At 43.0% G+C, this 20027-nt stretch overlaps 1 protein-coding gene across 11 annotated transcripts in view; it reads left to right on the top strand.

The window, feature by feature from the left end:
- The window catches only part of HELZ (helicase with zinc finger), a 146211-nt gene that overhangs the window by 81095 nt on the left and 45089 nt on the right, over positions 1-20027 (top strand). For all 11 annotated transcript variants that reach the window (XM_069544076.1, XM_069544082.1, XM_069544077.1 and 8 more), the window contains 6 exons: positions 326-504; positions 3619-3737; positions 5136-5281; positions 6805-6952; positions 11001-11184; positions 12341-12569. In XM_069544076.1, the coding sequence (XP_069400177.1) occupies positions 326-504; positions 3619-3737; positions 5136-5281; positions 6805-6952; positions 11001-11184; positions 12341-12569 (1005 nt within the window). The remainder of the gene's footprint in view (positions 1-325; positions 505-3618; positions 3738-5135; positions 5282-6804; positions 6953-11000; positions 11185-12340; positions 12570-20027) is intronic.

Here is a 20027-nt window from a genome sequence, read left to right as displayed (position 1 = left end):
TTCCAGGGAAAAAAGTAATTGGAAATGTTTTCAATTAAGAAAACCAGTGCTTATGAAACCTTTTGTGTTATTCTGTTGTAAAAATAATCTGAACACTTAAAATAATTTGATATTTTTCATATCATAGTATATGTACTTTCTGCTTGATTCTGGGGGAAGTCACCATTGTATGTTAAATTCTAATCCAGGAGACTGTTAGCAGTTATCAGATTTATTTGTTAAATTCCAGGTATTGCAGTCTTAAAATTATACTCTCAGTGTTTTGATAATCAGACACAATAAGACGCTAATCAGCATAAACAGGACCTGTTGTCTTCTTTTATAGGGTATATTTCAGAAACCGCTGGGTGAAGACTGTCCACCCAGTTGTGCACCAGTACTGTTTGATCTCAAGCGCACATTCCACCTTTCAGATGCCACAGAAGGAAGATATTCTGAAGCACCGAGTGGTAGTGGTCACGTTGAACACTTCCCAGTACCTCTGTCAGCTGGACCTCGACCCTGGTATGCGGATCAAGACACAGAGAGAGGGGATGCGCAGGGCTTCTGTATTCAGCGTAGGCCAGGCGTTGGCGTGTGGGCCGTGTCTGGCCTACTGTCTTTGTAAATAAAGTTTTATCGGATGGAACACAGTCATGCCCATTTACTCCCTATATTTTCTGTGGATGCTTTTGTGTTACAGCAGCTGAGTTGAGTAGTTGCATCAGATTGCATGGCTAGGAAAAAACCTGAAATGTCACTGTTGGGCCCTTCACACAGAAAAAATGATCGATCCCTAGTTTAGACATTTTAGTGACTGTTGCTTTGTCTTGTTCTCTGATTGATCAGATGATATTTAATATTGATCATGTGAGAAATTCAAAGTTGGACAGTTTGGGTTTTTTTTTTATGGTTTTCTCAAGTATATAGTTTTAAAATACTTGTGCATTAATATAGTGTGGAGACAACAATTATGATAGTTTTTTTTGACATACTATTAAAATTATTATATTTAATTACAGGAACTATGTAAAATCAAATATAGAAAGTACAGATATAAGGTAACAAAAAGCTCTGATAAATACGGCAAAGCTTAACCGTCAAAAAGTGGTGTCACTTCAGGATAGTTGCTTTGGAAGGTCATTCACTTGCTGTTCTTATATTACAACTGTTGGCATTGCTCAACGCGTTTTTGCTCTCTCCTTTTGGAATTGCTTTCAGAGCCAGTACCAAGTTCTTTTCCATTTCTGAAAGGTAGAGACAGTTCCTTTCACCTTGTATTCCTGGCACCTGACCCAGGGCATAGACACCTGGAGGCCCTTGATAAACCTCTGTTTATCTTAAAAACTGAACAATGGCCAAACTTTCTCTTTTGAAGGTAGATTTAATTTTAGAAAAGCTTCAAAATCTTTCGGAGACATGTCTGGTAAATAAGGTAGGATATCAAACTGAGCAATACCATTAGGGGTATTAAAAAAAAGAGAAGAGAGACGTGCCTCTCATGTAATGAGACTTATTTTTCTTGTGCACGCAGCTCATAGCTGGCTGGTGAGGGCAGTTACAAAAGCAGAGTTTCAAAAATGTTTTGAACAGTGGCTGCATCCATTGGAATGAGTTAAATTTCCTCTCAACTGACTTCTTTGATGGAACAACACTTATTTGCAATGTTAATTTTGGTATGTTTATTTAACAATCAGTCTCATTACTTTATGATTATACTCTGCATATTTGCCACGTAAATTAAATACCCAAACCTCCTAAACAGTATAGTTTTGTGAAGAGTAAAGAATGGCTCTGAAGAGCAAGAGTGTAGTACACTTATTGGAAGTCAGCTACCTGATTTGTTTTTGGCATTGTTTATACTTTAATTCTCATGTCAACTCATGGAGGGTTATTTTAGAGGCTAGGCAACCAAGGCCCAGGCTAAATCAGTTTGACTAATTTAGGTTTCTTTTACTAGCTTAAGCTGCAGTATAACAATTTCAGGATTTATTCAATTCCTGATTTAAGCCTGACTATACTTAATTAAAACATTATCTACCAGAAACAGTAGATTTTTTTTCACTAGTTTCATTTTTCCAATTAGACCCTGTAATTATATAGTCATCTTTTAATTGTTCTTATAGAACAAAAAGCACAAGTCCTCCTAAACAGGGAGAGAATTGCGTGTGTCCACATCGTGCCTGGGCCACTGCCATTAAACAGACAACAGTCACTGAGACTTGTGCTGTCAGCACAGCCGTTTGTGTGAAGGCACCACGATGAAGGTGGTGGTGGTGGTTACTCCTGACAGTCAGGAAGATTTAGAAAGTTTCCAGCCTAGAAGCAAGTTGCATTAGAAAGCTGTATAGACGGACTGTTTGGGACTCGTTGCTATTCAGAGAAATAGAGGTTAGGTTCTTGGGTCAACTCACAGGAGGTTAAATAACCTAGAGCATTTATAGCTAGCTGTTCTGTTGAGAAACTGTTCTCTGCTGTGGAGTGAAAGCGGGGCCCCCCCACTCAGGGAGCTGGCAGCGGGGGCAGCATTCACTCCTGCACGTCGAGACAGCAGGGAGACTCCCACTCTGTTCCCCCTCAGGAAAGCACACAGGTTCTTCATCCTGTCCACAGATTCCTGTGTTCAGCGTGAGCGACAGCAGTGAGCCAGACCTGGGATGTTTGCATCTGGGGAATATTTGATAATGTACATTTTTGATGCTTGTTGTATCATTTTTTTTCAGACTGATGATTTTTTTTTCCAACCAGGATAGGTTCTTAGACTAAAAAATTATATATAATCTGTACACACAAACACACGTGCGCACACACACACACACACACAAACCTAAATACTCAAAATAGTGAATTTGCTAATAGATAACCTTTGTTTTTGGTCAAGGATGGATTATAACTTTCTCTTTTATATTAGATTTTGGGTATGATATTCTTTATCTTAATGTCTAATATGCAGGTTTAAGCTAAAGTTACTCATGAACTACCATTGTTTTATTTTTGGTGTTTTAAAAGACATTGGGCCTGTCACTGTTTCATTGCTAGCTTTTCTTTGTGGTGAAAGCTGCTATCTTGAGGAGAAGGCAATGGCACCCCACTCCAGTACTCTTGCCTGGAAAATCCCATGGACGGAGGAGCCTGGTAGGCTGCAGTCCATGGGGTCGCGAAGAGTTGGACAGGACTAAGCAACTTCACTTTCACTTTTCACTTTCATGTATTGGAGAAGGAAATAGCAACCGACTCCAGTATTCTTGCCTGGAGAATCCCAGGGACGGGGGAGCCTAGTGCGCTGCTTTCTGTGGGGTTGCACAGAGTCGGACGACTGAAGCGACTTAGCAGCAGCAGCAGCTGCTGTCTTGAACTTTAAACTCTCTTTCACATGCAGTGATGGAACTTGTTAGTCTGGAGGCTAGGAGGTCCAGGTGCCATTTATTGTCTGTTATTGAGTAAAATAGTTATTCTTTTCAACGTCTGTTTTCTAAATAATGACTGGAATGGACATACAGTCTTCTGAACTGAGGACTGGCATCAAAGCCCTCAGAACTCTTACATTAGGCTCTGAATTCTTCCCTTAACAGAGAGGGGAGGGCTTCCTCGCTTCACTGCTGCTGTAATGTGCTGTCCTGTGTGCCCTGTGCCTTGTAGGGTTTTTCACTCACATCTTGTTGGACGAGGCTGCTCAGGCCATGGAGTGTGAAACCATCATGCCTCTGGCACTAGCGACTCGACACACGCGGGTTGTCCTGGCTGGCGACCACATGCAGGTAGGCCCCTCCAAGGCATCGGAAGGAGCTTGTGCTACGTTTTGATGTTTAGTATCTTGTTTGTTTTCTAAAGCACCCTGTGAAATTGTGCCATGCATTTCAGTTCAAGTACTTTAAATGTTTCTCTACTAATAGTGGGAGAAGGCAATGGCAACCCACTCCAGTACTCTCGCCTGGAAAATCCCATGAATGGAGGAGCCTGGTGGGCTGCAGTCCATGGGGTTGCTAGGAGTCGGACACGACTGAGCGACTTCACTTTCACTTTTCACTTTCATGCATTGGAGAAGGAAATGGCCACCCACTCCAGTGTTCTTGCCTGGAGAATCCGAGGGGCGGGGGAGCCTGGTGGGCTGCCGTCTATGGGCTCGCACATGACTGAGATAACTTAGTAGTAGTGTTAATAGTGAAAAATGTTGGTATTTCTGAAGGAAAATTGCTACCTACCACTTTATTTCCTTTGGATAGAGAGTAGAATGGATGGTTATCAGTGGTACCATTTTCGTGTTTGCTGATTTGAAGTTCAGTTCTCTACAGTAGGGATATTTGATTCTTTTCTTTACTGAATAAATTTAAATCATCCTCCCTATGATTTCCCAGTTCCTGTCCCCAACATTTGTTTTCCTGAAGCGTTAAATTTTTCATTACATGGGAAACTAAAATACAAAATGAGTCAAAATCTCAAGGAACTTGTCTGATCTTCTTAATACCTATATATGAAAGAGAACTACAGTTTTTCTAATAAAATATCAGTTTTACAAAGCTGCAAATTAAGGTTCTTTCTCTCTTGTCACAGTTGATTGATTGAACGTACAGAGTGTTGTAATTGTCCAGACCTTTAGGAAAGAGCTGAATGTAGAGGAACAAATTCTGTGTTTATTACTTTGCCTGAAGTAGTTTAGTTTTTGTTCTTAGCATCTAAGTTATAGCCAAGAATGGTTTGTTACACTTTACAAGATAAGTACGGCTTTCTGCTAATTATTAAAAAGAAGTTTTTTAGTCATAGGCTGTATATGTTGCCAGCTTACCATTTGAAATAGTTGATTAATTTTAGTGAAATAGTCGATTGACTCCACCAGTGATACAATGGGTCACATTCCTAAAATTACTAAGGTGGTAGCTATTTATTATTAAGTCAGAGAAGTCCTTTATTAACCTGGATACAGAAACTCAAGGTTAGTGTTGACATACTGGAAGGAAAGTTGGAAACCTTGGCCTCATTATTTATAGTAGTAGAGTTTTTCCTAGAATATATGTTTGACTTGCTTATTGCAACATTCAGCGTGCTGAGGTTTAGTATATCAGACGTTTCAGCATGGTGGATTTTTTTTATAAGTATGTCAATAAGAATGCTATTTGCATATCTAGTTACATCTTCTCCCATGTGTTTATCTGTTACAGCTCAGCCCTTTTGTTTACAGCGAGTTTGCCCGGGAGAGGAACCTTCACGTGTCATTACTTGATCGGCTCTACGAGCACTACCCTGCCGAGTTTCCCTGTAGGATCCTCCTGTGCGAGAACTACCGCTCCCACGAAGCTATCATCAAGTAGGTGTGAGCTGCCAGCTCTGGTGCGCTGTCTGGCCTGGTGGGAGGTGACTGAGCACAGCACTGTCCCAGGGACAGGTTATTCCCAGCAGAGCTACATGGTGTCCCTAGTGTTGCAAATTATGTTTCATTTTATGTCTGTAACTCAAGAGTTAGCTTGGAGAAGGCAATGGCAACCCACCCCAGTACTCTTGCCTGGAAAATCCCATGGACAGAGGAGCCTGGTGGGCTGCAGTCCATGGGGTCTCACAGAGTTGGACGTGACTGAGCGACTTCACTTTCACTTTTCACTTTCATGCATTGGAAAAGGAAATGGCAGCCCACTCCACTGTTCTTGCCTAGAGAATCCCAGGGACGGCAGAGCCTGGTGGACTGCCATCTATGGAGCTGCACAGAGTCGGACATGACTGAAGCGACTTAGCAGCAGCAAGAATTAGCTGTAATTTTCTATAGCAGGGCTGTTCTGGAGACAGATCTTCAGTTTCTACTAGCTATAACACCTTTTTCTGTGACTGAATACATACTGTGTATGTAAAACTACATGATATAATAAGCAAATATATTGACAGACTGCATAATGGCTTATGAAGGTGTGTCCGGTTGTGTTACGTGAGGAATCTGTTTTGAAGAAAGGGAGGATGGGAGGGAGAAAGGAAGGAAGGAAAACCATGAAACTTAGTAATAAAAGTTTTAAAAGGCTTCTATTAAATAGAGTGCGCATCGTTGAAAGTATCCTGAGCAGCAGCTCACTGAATAGCCACAGGCCAGAGTGCCCTCCAGCCTCATCCAGACCAACCCCGGGGAGCCCTCTGTGCTGCGTCCAATCACGATCACCACCAAAGTTTAAGACTTTTTCAAATTTACTGATACTGATTATGGCGGTCGTGAGAAAATCATTTTAGGTTTCTGTGAAAGCAGCAGGAGAGAGAAAAATGGATTTAGACTTAACTACGGCTTTTATCTTTCTCTCCACTTGTGGCTCCTGTATTGTTGCCAGTCGACTGCTGCAGTCAGTGATGAATCAAGTACCAGGCAGTGTCTCCCTTAGTGAAGAGCATTCATTTCACAGTTGAAGACTGGAATGACCCTCAGTTACGTGCATTGTTTCAGTGTCTGTAGATCTTTGTTTGCAAAAGTATATGACCCACATAAATCAAAAGACACATTTAAAATGATTTTAGTGTAGAGAGCTGCAACAGCTAGCAAATTTCCTTATAGAGCAACATTCTCTTTTAGAATGGAACCGTCATTATTTCTTCCTTTTCTTTCTATATTCTGGCTTCATGCCTTCCCCAGGTCAGTTCATATAGCAGTGGTATACCAGGAGCCTGCAGTATTTGTATTGCTGTCATTAATTTTGGAGGAAATCTTAACATCATGGATATTAGATGTTTGGATTAAAATTAATCATGGGCATATAGCAACATTAGATTTGACTGGTAATTTTTGTTTCTTATGGGTAAAATTAATTTTGGAGCTCAACTACTTTTTACTTATTTATTTATTTTGGTCTTTTTCTGCAGTTACACCTCTGAGCTCTTCTATGAGGGCAAGCTGATGGCCAGTGGAAAGCAGCCAGCACACAAGGAGTTCTACCCACTGACCTTCTTTACGGCACGAGGGGAAGATGTGCAGGAGAAAAACAGCACAGCTTTCTACAATAATGCGGAGGTACCTTAGTTCTTCTTGCACATCGTCAACATTGTTGCAGTCAGAAAGTCCGGTCTTATTAAGCATTTATTTAAAATTTGGGTTGATATTTCATCATGTGTTGACTTTATTTACATAAAAATGGTATGAAAGTTTGTTCTTTTTTGTGTGACATTGACTTGTTAAGATGACTCTCCCGTGAGAAACAAAAATTTCGGTTTACATTCTGTCTTATGCAGAAGTACAGAGCTTAATTTAAAAGGCAGTGTTTTCATATAGGTTATTATTGTTAGCCATCTAAAAAGGATTATGTCAAATTCTATAGTGCAAGCCTGAATCAGGCATCAACTCTAAACGTGTAAGACTGGACCAGAGTCCTGTGCTCCAAGAGGCCACACGGATGACGACGCCGCTGAACCATTATGTGCTGTAGCTTATATGGTTCTCTTACAGTTTCTGACTTGTTAAGTTTAGAGAAAACGTGGATAGTATGAGGGGTCAGATCAGGCAGCAGACAAAAGCCTTGGTGTCTTCAGGGTCTCAGACCAGAGACCCTGAGGCTTGTTTCTGGCTGTCCCGTGGGAGTAGAGCTCTAGACTTCAGGAAGCCCGGGGGAGGCCGTGCACGTGGTTGGTCACTAGGGGAATGATTCCTGATCTATGATACCTGTCTCCATCTCCTCCCTTGGGTCCCATGCTTTACTCATTTTATTTACAGAGAAACGGCTTTTATTATATAATAATAATTCATCTTTCCCTTTTACAATTGATCAGAGGCCTGGAGTTAGAAGTCAGTACAAGAAAATTGACAGTACCCATTTGGTAAAATCCTAGCCAGAAGCAAAGCAACTTGACATTTTAATTAGTCTGTGCCAATTAATTTTAGGAAGAGGTAAACTTTTCTTTATGTTTGAAATATTGACAGATAACTCTGAGGGTTTCCTTTATTACTTTTGCACTCACGTTGGAAGATGCTGGCTGGAAAGGCAGTTAAAATGAGAAAGGAGAATAAATACACTGTTTTAACATCTTTATGATTAACCATGCAATTGGGTTTAGCAGTATGCTTTGTTTGTGTTGATTCGAATTACTGTCTAGAGTCACCTGCCTTCAGCCTGAAGAATTTCAGTGTTTCTTTTGGGGCATGTCTGCTAGTAAGGAAACCTTTCCATTTTTGTTTTTCTGGGAATGTCTTTATTTTGCCTTCATTTTTGGAAAGTAGTTTTGCTGGATATTAGATTATAGTCTGAGTTGTTTCAGCACACTGAAATGTGCTTTCCTGCTGCTTTATTGCCATCGCTGTTTCTGATGAGAAGTCATCTGTCAATCTTGTTGGTGTTCTTTGTAAATGATGAGTTTTTGTTGTTGTTGCTGTTTTCAAGGACTTGTTTTTGTCTGTGACTCCCACCATGTTGACGATGGTTTGTCTGGGTGTGGATCTCTTTGCATTTATCTTACTTGAAGTTCATTGAACTTGATGTGTTGATTATAGTTTTTCATAAAATTTGGAAAAATTTTAGCCATTATTTCTTTGAATTTTTTTTCTGTTCTTTTCTATCTCTTCTGGGTCTCCCCGTATATTGGTGAGCTTAATGGTGTTCCACGTTTCTCTGAGGCTTTGTCTATTTTTCCATCCCTGCTCTGTCCTCAAATCACATGATATCTGTCTGGATACTTTTGTTTGCTAGTTTGTTTTTCTCCCAGCTCAGAGCTGTTGTTGGGGCCCTCTGGTGAACTTTTCATCTCCATTATTTCACTTTTCATCTCCCCGAGGCATCAATCACTCTACAGTGCAGTCCAGCTGAAGATGGGCCCTTGGCAGGGACAGAGGGGTGCCACCTTATGAAGTTTGCTCTGATCTCTGGGGCAGAACTCAGGGCACAGCTGCTGCAGGAGGGTGTGGGCTTGCTCTTCACCGGCTATCTCACTGCATTGTCCTGCAGAAAGAGCTCTGAATGTCAAGTGTGTAGAATCTGTGCTGCTGTCCAGAAGCTGCTGTACCCCGGAGAGTGGACCCTCTGCAGCCCGAGCTGGGAGGCGAGGTCTGCTGTTGTCCATTGGCTGCTGAATCCACAGAGTGGGTCTTCTGTCCTCGGAAGCTGCGGGAGGTGGCAGCTGCCACCTGGCTGCCAGGCTCACCCGATCAGCTCTCCTGTCACACATCCTGTCTGAGCAGAGAAGGCCACCAGCCTCACCCACCGTCCGCTCAGGTCCTCGCTGCAGACCAGGGCTTGGGAAGGGGAGGAGGAGGTGCTGCCCAAGTGCTGCTAACTGCTCACAGGCCTCCTGCCGCGCGTTGCTGCAAAAAGGAGACCTCTGATGTTCCGCTGCTGCCCACGCCGCCGGGAGTAGCTCTTTCAGCCCAGGGAGCATGAGCAGATGGGGCTGCCCCTTGGCCGCTGACGTGGTCCTTGAGACTCTGCTGTGGAGAGGCGGTGCAGTCCCAGGCCTGAGTGCCCAGCCTTCCACTCTGCGCTCTGACTTCCTGTAGGTTTTGTTGAAACAGGGCTTCTCCATTTCTTGTAAACTCTTTGACTAATCTCCAGAGACTTTGGATGATTATCTGTTAACCTTGACGAGCTTGGTAGAGTCTGTCTAGGAGAGAGGCTCCCCGAACTCCTCAGAGCATTCCAAGTCTGTGTATTTTGACTACAGTTTTCTGCTGCTTACGACGTAAAGGGCAGGGGAGAGACGAGATGGTTGTGTTGCTTAGTGCGGGGACAGTGTGTGGAGGTGGTCAGCAGAGGTGTGGCCCTGCCGCTCACTCACCACCGCACCTAGTGCAGGGGGCGAGGTGTCGTGCCCGTGTTCCTTGCTGTGAAGACTCAGACGCGCCTTGCTCACGCCTGCGGCGAGAGCGCACTGTTTTCAAGCCGGCGGGCTCACCGGAGCCCCCGGACAGTGTCTGTCTCACCAGCTGCCATTCCGTTAGAGCGGCAGGGCGACCGGAGGCTGTTCCTCTGCCGCTCGCTTGTGTTTGTGCCTGCAGGTGGGAGCTGCATCCCGGCCAGGGAGCCTCAGGCTCTTAAAAGGAGTAGAACTGTCAGATTTTCGTATAGTTACTCTTACGAATTTGAATAGATGTTACTGACAGATAGTGAATAAATAATGTATTTAAAAGATATTAAAAATTGTCTCCTTCCTCTCCCCTTAGACTCTTGCCTGACCCTCTGTGGAGCTTGCCTTATATATCCATTTTAAATTAGGACAATATTTTCTAAATATACAGTAATCTTTTAGCAGACAAGGAACCTATTCTGTTAATCATTTTGTCACCCATTGTACCAAGCATTGAAACTGATCGATTCATTGAGTTAAAGTAGTTTGAACTACACTAAAAACCGTGTTATGATTCAGTAAGTGGGGTCTGAGGAATTCAAATGGGGGAAATGTGGTATGGCTTGGTTGCGCTGGTCCTGAAGTGGCCTGGGTGAAGTTGAGCTGCTGGAAGGCAGTGACTGCTGAACATCGGTCCCTCCGTCCAGGTGTGTGCTCATCCCAGCTGCAATTTGGCGGCCCCAGCTCTCGGCTGCTCTATTGAGCTGTCAGTGGGGGTGGAGGTGGTGGTAGCCCTTGTACTGCCGAGACTCGATGGGAGGCCCTGGCTCTGGGAGTCTGGTGGTTTCATTGGCTTGACCTGCAGAGATGGACTGAGAAATGCTGGTGATGTGGGAACGTGCTTCCCTGTTTCCCCAGTGGGGTTGCCAGGTTCATGCCCTTCTCTCCAGGTAGGAACTCAAACCTGTCCTCATGTAGGAATGGAGGTGAGGCAAAGGGTGGGGGCCAACTGCCAGTTACATCTTCTCTGATTTCCATATTTTCACTGGGTGCACTATTGTAGAGATTTGCTGCTTGAAGTGGAAATCACTGGGTGCACTATTGTAGAGATTTGCTGCTCCAAGTGGAAATAAAAGTTTTTATTCTCCCTGTGTTCATGTCGGCAGAGCAGGACTCCTGTTTAGAGGTTGTTTTAAACTGACATTTGCTGATATGGGATCATTTGCACATCTATTTCAGTGACCATATTTTTCTGATCCCTTTAATCTGTCTGTGTGTATGCTTATTTAAAGGTATTTGAGGTGGTGGAGCGTGTGGAAGAGCTGAGAAGGAAGTGGCCGGTGGCGTGGGGCAAGCTGGATGACGGCAGCATCGGTGTAGTGACTCCATACGCAGACCAGGTGTTCAGGATCCGTGCCGAGCTTCGCAAAAAGAGATTGTCTGATGTTAACGTAGAAAGGGTGCTCAATGTTCAAGGTAACTGTTAATTGAAATGAATTGCTTATTCAAATGCTCAACTTTCGAAGCATCTGCACTTCTGACATTTAGGTTCCAAGGTTTCTGGACAAGCATCTGTGTATTCATTCCGCATCAAGCTCTTTAATGCCAGCATTGGCAATTAGACGCTGAGCTCATTTACATGCTCATTAATTTCTTGTGTCTGAGTGAACAAGCATGAACAAGGGGACGTCTTCTGTGACTATGACTGTGTGAGTCTGTGTGCTGTAGTTACAGTCACAGTGGCACCCAACACTCATTGTCACTGTAATGTGTCCAAGAACTAAAGATTTTATCTGTTCATAAAGATTTTTTAAAACTGGCGCCTGTCAAGCAAGGCATAGGCATAGCTTATTAAAGGCATAGTTTGTTCTTTATCTAAATTTTCCTAAGTGAGTAAAGCACCTCTTAAAAATTTTCATGTGATTAGTTGCTATGAAATTTCTGCGTTTAAGTAAGTAAAGCAGCATTATAATGTGAGTGCCAGAGAAGCCAAGTGCAAGGTTAGGTTCCTGGGAATATCCAATAATAATTTCTAAATTAGGATGGGGATGGGGGATAGGTCCACTGCACCACACATTCAGATCATGCAGAACTTGGGTGTGCGTTTTAGGAAAAATACTGCTGGTAACCCAGGAAGTGTCCAGAGAAGGCCTAGCCTGGTCAGTGGTCTAGAGCCTGCATGTGGAGTCAGAAACGCTCGAAAGAGCTAGGATTGTTTGGCCTGGAGAGGAGAGGACCACGAGTTGGCGCTGAAACTGTACTGACATACGTGGAGGCTTGTCACAGAATGAGGGATGGATGTGTCAGTGTGAGAGAGAATCTGGGGTGAAGTGTATGAACTGGGCTCCCAAGGCTTCCTCCTGGTGTCAGGTCTTTCAGTTATTTTGGAAATTATTTCCAGAAGTGGAATTTCTGCATCATATGTTAATTCTGTGTTTAATTTTTCAGACACTGCCATACTATTTTCCGTACCTCTTTACATACCATTTTACATTTCTACCTACAGTGAACAAGAGTTCCAATTTCTCCACATCCGTAACAACACCTGTTACTTAGCAGTAACATTTTAAAAATGAAATTCTCTTATTAGATTACTGGTTCAGAATAACAATCCTCTTTTATTTCGTTGTAGGAAAGCAATTCAGAGTTTTGTTTCTTAGCACAGTACGTACAAGGCATACTTGTAAACATAAACAGACACCAATTAAAAAGAAAGAGCAGCTGCTAGAAGATTCCACAGAGGACTTGGATTATGGTTTTTTGTCTAACTACAAGCTTCTCAACACTGCCATCACAAGAGCACAATCGCTGGTTGCCGTGGTGGGGGACCCCATTGCTCTATGCTCCATTGGGAGATGCAGGTAATTATGTGTTAGTGTTGGACATGTTGAATGGAGAAATGTAGTGATCTGTATCCCTGTGTACATGTTTATTTACATGACCTCTTTGGTAATTAAAGTTTAGTCTTACCTGATATCCAGTGGGAACCAAAAATATATTGCTTTGAGTATGTTCATTGTATATATACACTAGTGTATTCATTGTTCATCGTCATTCATTCGATATATCCTGAGTGCCTGCTATGTTCTGAGCACTCTTCTAGCCACTGAGGATGCTTCAGTGAACAAAACAGACAAAAGTCTCTGCCTTTTAGGGGGGCTTAACATTTTATTGGGGAAGAGAGGAAGACCGACAATAAAGAAAATAAAAACACTTTGTAATATTTTATGTGGTAAGTTCAGTGGAAGAGAAATAGAACGTGAAGGGGGATTAAAAGTGATGAGGGTAGGTGGACCAGCTTGTGATTGTTGTGTGTGCTTAGAGTCGGCCTCTTGGAGAAGCTGACCTTGGAGGTGGGGGGTGTGCTCTGCGGGCATCTGGGATGAAAGTGCTGCAGAACAAGCGGGCACCCAGTGGGCCCTGAAGCTGACTTTGTGGACGTGCGTTATCTTTGATAGAGACTGAATTTTATGCAGTTACTTCCCTTTGTTCTCCTTCAATATTGCTTTAGCTTGTTTTTGATGAATTTCCTTCCCATTTTTTCTCAAGGCTTCACAGTGCAAATAATTCTTTGTGTCTGGTTAATTCAGAGAACCTTTAAATTAGGGGGTTAAGAAGGGTTGTTACTTGGCTTTAGAAAAAACTGGTAATATTCCTTAGATTGTAGTCATAAGGAATGTTAAAATATCAGCATATATACAAAGATGGGCTCAATAAAGGACAGAAATGGTGTGGACCTAACAGAAGCTAAAGATATTAAGAAGAGGTGGCAAGAATACACAGAAGAACTGTACAAAAAAAGATCTTCATGACCCAGATAATCACAATGGTGTGATCACTCACCTAGAGCCAGATACCCTGGAATGCAAAGTCAAGTGGGCCTTAGGAAGCATCACTACGAACAAAGCTAGTGGAGGTGATGGAATTCCAGTTGAGCCATTTCAAATCCTAAAAGATGATGCCGTGAAAGTACTACATTCAGTATGCCAGCAAATTTTGGAAACTCAGCAGTGGCCACAGGACTGAAAAGGTCAGTTTTCATTCTAATTCCTAAGAAAGGCAATGCCAAAGAACACTCAAACTACCACACAGTTGCACTCATCTCACATGCTAGCAAAGTAATGCTCAAAATTCTCCAAACCAGACTTCAACAATAGGTGAACCATGAACTTCCAGATGTTCGAGCTGGTTTTAGAAAAGGCAGAGGAACCAGAGATCAAATTGCCAACATCTGCTGGATCATCGAAAAAGCAAGAGAGTTTCAGAAAAACATCTATTTCTGCTTTATTGACTATGCCAAAGCCTTTGACTGTGTGGATCACAACAAATTGTGGAAAATTCTGAAAGAGATGGGACTACCAGACCACCTGACCTGCCTCTTGAGAAATTTGTTTGAAGGTCAGGAAGCAGCAGTTAGAACTGGACATGGAACAACAGACTGGTTCCAAATCGGGAAAGGAGTACGTCAAGGCTGTATATTGTCACTGTGCTTATTTAACTTATATGCAGAGTACATCATGAGAAACGCTGGGCTGGATGAAGCACAAGCTGGAATCAAGATTGCTGGGAGAAATATCTATAACCTCAGATATGCAGATGACACCACCCTTATGGCAGAAAGTGAAGAACTAAAGAGCCTCTTGATGAAAGTGAAAGAGGAGAGTAAAAAAGTTGACTTAAAGCTCAACATTCAGAAAACGAAGATTATGGCATCTGGTCCCATCACTTCATGGGAAATAGATGGGGAAACAGTGGAAACAGTGGCTGACTTAATTTGAGGGGGCTCCAAAGTCACTGCAGATGGTGACTGCAGCCATGAAATAAAAAGACGCTTGCTCCTTGGAAGAAAAGTTATGACCAGCCTAGACAGCATGTTACTTTGCCAACAAAGGTCTAAGTCAAGGCTGTGGTTTTTCCAGTAGTCATGTATGGATGTGAGAGCTGGACTGTAAAGAAAGCTGAGCGCTGAAGAATTGACGCTTTTGAACTGTGGTTTTGGAGAAGACTCTTGAGAGTCCCTTGGACTGCAAGGAGATCCAGCCAGTCCATCCTAAAGGAGATCAGTCCTGAATGTTCATTGGAAGGACTGATGATGAAGCTGAAACTCCAGTACTTTGGCCACCTGATGTGAAGAGCTGACTCATTTGAAAAGACCCTTCTGTGTCTCCTCCCACATTGTTCCAGCACTGGAACAGCAAGAGTGATGGTGCCTCACTTCTGAGATTAGGTCCTAAAAGAGACTGCAGCTCCGCTCTCTCGGTTTCTTTCTCTCTCTCATGACTTGCTCTGGGTGAAGCCATTATGGGGGCAGCTCTGTAGAGGGATCCACATGGTGAGGGGCTAAACCTCCTGCCAATAGTCACATGGATAATCTTGGAAATGGACTGCCGTCCACCCCAGACAAGCCCTCAGATGAGACTATAGCCCGGCTGGTAACTTGACTTCAACTTCACTGGAGACCCAGAGCCAAAGAAAAGACCCTGCTGGGAAAGATTGAAGGCGGGAGGAGAAGGGGACGACAGAGGTTGAGATGGCTGGACGGCATCACCGACTCAATGGACATGAGTCTGAGTGAACTCCGGGAGTTGGTGATGGACAGGGAGGCCTGGCGTGCTGCAGTCATGGGATCGCAAAGAGTTGGACACGACTGAGCAACTGAACTGAACTGATAAAAAGTTTCTCTTTGTACACTTATGTTTTAAACTAGTTAATAGGGATCTTAACTGTATGAAGCCAGTAATGTGAGACCTGGCCTATGCAGTGCTGAAAGACTGTGTTAGCAAAAACATTGAACAGAAATTTAGACAATTCTTAATGAAAAAGGACAAAATGTACTAGAGATTAATTAAAATTTTAAAAGTATAGTAGTACCTGTCAAAGTGAGTTCAGAAAAGTAGAATGACCTCAAATACACCGTGGGCAGTTACTTCTTGATGTGTTGAAGTAGACAAAGCTGTTAGCAAGTGGCCCTTTTAGACCAAGTCTTTTGTTGGAGGACAGATAGAGCAGCAGTTTATTACCTGTTTTCCTGTCTCAGCAGAAAAAAAGTAGTTTTGGGGAAGGGAGACAGTTTGGGACCTTTAATTTAAGAGTAAGCTGTGTATATTAGACTCCAAACAAAGTTAATATACTTTATAGGGGAAAGCTATTAACAGTGGAGTCAGGTAGAGTTTAATTTATGGCTACATTATGAACAATAACCTTTTATTTTTAAGGAAATAAAATTTGAATGGTCCACAGTTTGTTTTATATAGCTAAACAATTCTGTTGTAAAATATCTTAAATTTCACATTTAAAAAATAATTTCCATTAATTTTTAGCCACTAATGACAAAAAGTGGGAAAGGGAATATGTTAATTACAAGACACAACTGAATAAAGTTAAGTGTGTTAATCTGGCTTCCCTCTGAGAAGTTTACTTTGGTCACTTTACTGTTCATTGAAAATATATTTGGTTAGAATATTGCTGGGATAGTTTACCATTTTTGTTTATATTTATCATTTTATAAATGAGGAACACATACAGTTGGATTAGAATTTAATAGATTAAAACAAATGAAACCAGTTGACATACATTAAAAATCAGCTGAAAACTTTTGGGGGAATAAATAGGTGTAACAGTGGTCTTACATGACCTTTGGATGTTCTTTATAAATAACGCCAGACATTTACCAAGATGCATATTTTTTTAAAACTATTACCCCTCCCATAGCGTCACACTATACTGTGAATTATGTGGGATTAACATTGTTCAGGAGAAGGCAATGGCAACCCACTCCATTGGGATTGCCTGGAAAATCCCATGGACGGAGGAGCCTAGTAGGCTGTAGTCCACGGGGTCACGAAGAGTCAGACACTTACTGAGCGACTTCACTTTCACTTTTCACTTTCATGCATTGGAGAAGGAAATGGCAACCCACTCCAGTGTTCTTGCCTGGAGAATCCCAGGGACAGCGGAGCCTGGTGGGCTGCCATCTGTGGGGTCGCACAGAGTCGGACACGACTGAAGCGACTTAGCAGCAGCAGCAGCAGCAGCATTGTTGACCCCTTCTCTGAGCCGAGAGGTGGAGGGATTCTCCTGAGGCCGTGCTGCCAGGCTGATTTTTACCCTGAAGCTGGGCCTGTTGGTTGTTCATTTCTTGCTGCTCAGTTGGAGTGTGCCAAGGACCTCACATTAATGTACAAGCGGGTAAAATATTTTCAAAGAAGTCAGCACAGTGTGTAGGAGAGGAAATGGCATGCCCTGTAGCTGAATGGGAATGCTGATTGTATCATTTGAACAGTTTAATGAACTGTATAACCCAAGTGCTGATAGTTGAGGCATATGGATATTTATGCTTCACTCTTTCCAGTTACGTTAGGAATTAAATTAGTCTCGAAATGCAAGTGAGCCTGGAGGATGTATCGTGGTTCTTGGGAGCTGCAGTGATGAGGTGTGGGTTTTTTGTGGCTTGACGTGGTCAGACTGTCCCACGCGTCCGTCATGTGATATTTATACAAAACTAATCTAATGCGTCCAAATACTGATCAAGTTTTTAGGAATAATTACTGTGTATAGTGTATCGGTTTAAAAGGCAGCCAGTTATATAATCTCTTTTTGTTGTAAAGTATTTTTACACAGAATTTTCCTGTTAACTCTCAATGAATGTGGGGAGCTTTCCCTTCTCCTGCTCACCAAACCAGCAAACATTTAATATAGTAACTGCTGTCTGTTGAGAGCTTTCTCAGTGCCAGGTGCTGGGTCAGGTGCTTTCCACACTCAGCCTCTTCAATCATCGCAGTAACCCTGCAATGTGGGTATTTTATTTGCATTTTAAATGGGCAGCCTGAAGTAGAGCTTCAGTTTCTGCCCAGGGCCACATAGCTATTAAGAGACTCATTCAAACAGATGTCACATTGACTTCAAAACCCATACTCTTCTTGCCGAGTTACCTTGCCTCTCCCAGGAGATGGTGCCTGTGTGGATAAAAGTGCCCTGAAGACAGAGAGGCAGAGGGGGCCGGTGGGGGGGGGGAGTGGGCGGGGGTGGGCTGGTGGGGGGATCGTACGTTTTCTCCAAACAAGCATGTTTGGAAAAGGTCTTCTTTTGAAGTGAACTTGTTAGTGAATTCCACCTATTCTATGAGACATAAACGTTCCACAGATGTGCAGATGCGTGTGTGTGTGTGTGTGTGCACACACTCCCTCTCTCTCTGTGAAATAAGGGCACCAGATGAATTTTCAGTGTTTTACCCGTGATCCTAGAAGCAACGTTGGCATGAACGTAAAAGCAGACTTTGTGTTCACGTACTGAGTGAAAGTAAGGTTCTGTTTTCTCAAAGTAACTCTTCCATTACCACGTAGGGGCACACTTGTGTTCTCTAACCAGCATTGCGTAACGTTAGCATTTTATGGAGCGGCTGAGAATCGATGAAGCGTTTAAATAACCCTAGTGGTAAATTTTTCAGTCTGAGTGTTGAAATTCTCAAGTGATCTTCGAGTTAGGTGTTCTGAAATGCCTCATAATACCATGTGTGAAAGTGAAGTGAAGTCCTTCAGTCGTGTCCAACTCTTTATGACCCCATGGGCTGTAGCCTGCCAGGCTCCTCTGTCCAAGGAATTTTCCAGGCAGTAGTCCTGGAGTGGATTGCCATTTCCTTCTCCAGGGGATCTTCCCAACCCAGGGATCAAACCCGAGTCTCCCGCACTGCAGGCAGACGCTTTACCGTCTGAGCCACCAGTATTTCATTAAAGTTCTGAGTTCAAGAACAGTGTGAAATAGTCTGTGAAAGAGCCTTAACAGAGAGAAAGGAATCTTTCTGGCTGTAAGAATTTTTGAAGGAAAAAATACGTTTCTCTCAAGGTTTAAAAGTGGAGAAATAAAGCATTTTTGTTAAGTGATAAAGTATAATAATAATATTGTTGGTGCCCTGTTTTACACATGAGGGGGCTGAGGTAGGAGGAGAGGGTAAATAACTTGCCCAGCTGACTGAGCCTTGACTGAGGCCCAAGCAGCCTAGATCTGGAACCCCTGTACTTGACCTCCCCCGGGCAATCAGGAGACAGCGAGATTTAAGACGGAGATTCCAGGCTGCTTTTGGAGTTGTTTTAGCTTGATGAGCTTATAGCCAGTGGTCAGTGTTACTTCTGAAATGGTGTCCTTTAACTTGAAATCTGTTCCTTGATATCCCTGGGATCATATAGACCAGGGTTTCTCAGCCCCTGGGCCACAGAGCGGGCTGCACCCCAGGAGGAGAGCAAGGCGGGCAAGCTCCATGCCTGTGGACAGCCTTTCCCTGTGCTCACGATACCCCCTAGCTCCACATCCTGTCAGATCAGCAGCAGCTTTGGATTCTCAAAGGAGCTCAGCCCTGTGCTTGAATCATCCCTAAACCATCCCCTTCCCCTGTCTCTGTCCGTGGAAAATTTGTCTTCCATGAAACTGGCCCCTGGTGCCCCAAAGGTTGGGAACCTCTGGAGCCTTGTCAGGAAGCTACTAGCTTCTTGTGACGCACGAGGCTGGTTCACAGTTCTGCTTCACTTGACGTTACTCAGTGCATTGAGGTCGGTGAGAGGAGTGTAGGGGCAGGGTATGGAGTTTAAAAAGGAGCTTGAAATAGAGCAAGTTCTAGCATTTTGGCTATGTAAGCTGGGAATGAAACACATTACAAGAATTTAGTATTAAAAACTGGGGTTTGAGAAGTCAGTCCACTCTCTCCTTGTTTTGCTATGTCTTTAAGTGCACGTGAATATGGAATGCCACTCTATGAAATTGTTGCTTTATCAATTAGACCAAAAAAACTTCCTTTTTAATACAGCATGTAGTGGAATGTGTTGATAAATATTAATGCAGTTGAACATTGTGGGATTTTATCAAAAGGATAGAGAGTTCATGGATTTTTAGATCCTGAGTGCTGTGTTGACAACCGTCTTTCCTTTGCTATCAGACTATGAAAATAAAAAATTGATTCCTGTGGAAAGGTTCTTAAGAATAAAAATAAAGAGCATTTCTTAGTGACACACACTTTCACGGGCTCAGTGACCATTGTGTTAGCCTTTATGTCTTATTGTCAGAAATACTTACTTACTCAGCTCAGCTCAGTTCAGTTGCTCAGTCATGTCCGACCTCTGTGACCCGGTGGACAGCAGCACACCAGGCCTCCCTGTCTATCGCCAGATCCCGGAGTTTGCTCACTCATGTCCATTGATGGTTGGGTGGTGATGCCATCCGACCATCTCATCCTCTGTCGTCCCCTTCTCCTCCCGCCCTCAATCTTTCCCAGCATCAGGGTCTTTTCTAATGAGTCAGCTCTTCGCATCAGGTGGGCAAAGTATTGGAAT

This window comes from Ovis canadensis, chromosome 11 (genome assembly GCF_042477335.2).
Source record: "Ovis canadensis isolate MfBH-ARS-UI-01 breed Bighorn chromosome 11, ARS-UI_OviCan_v2, whole genome shotgun sequence".
NCBI lineage: Eukaryota > Metazoa > Chordata > Mammalia > Artiodactyla > Bovidae > Ovis > Ovis canadensis.
This window is presented reverse-complemented; position numbering and strand designations above follow the sequence as displayed.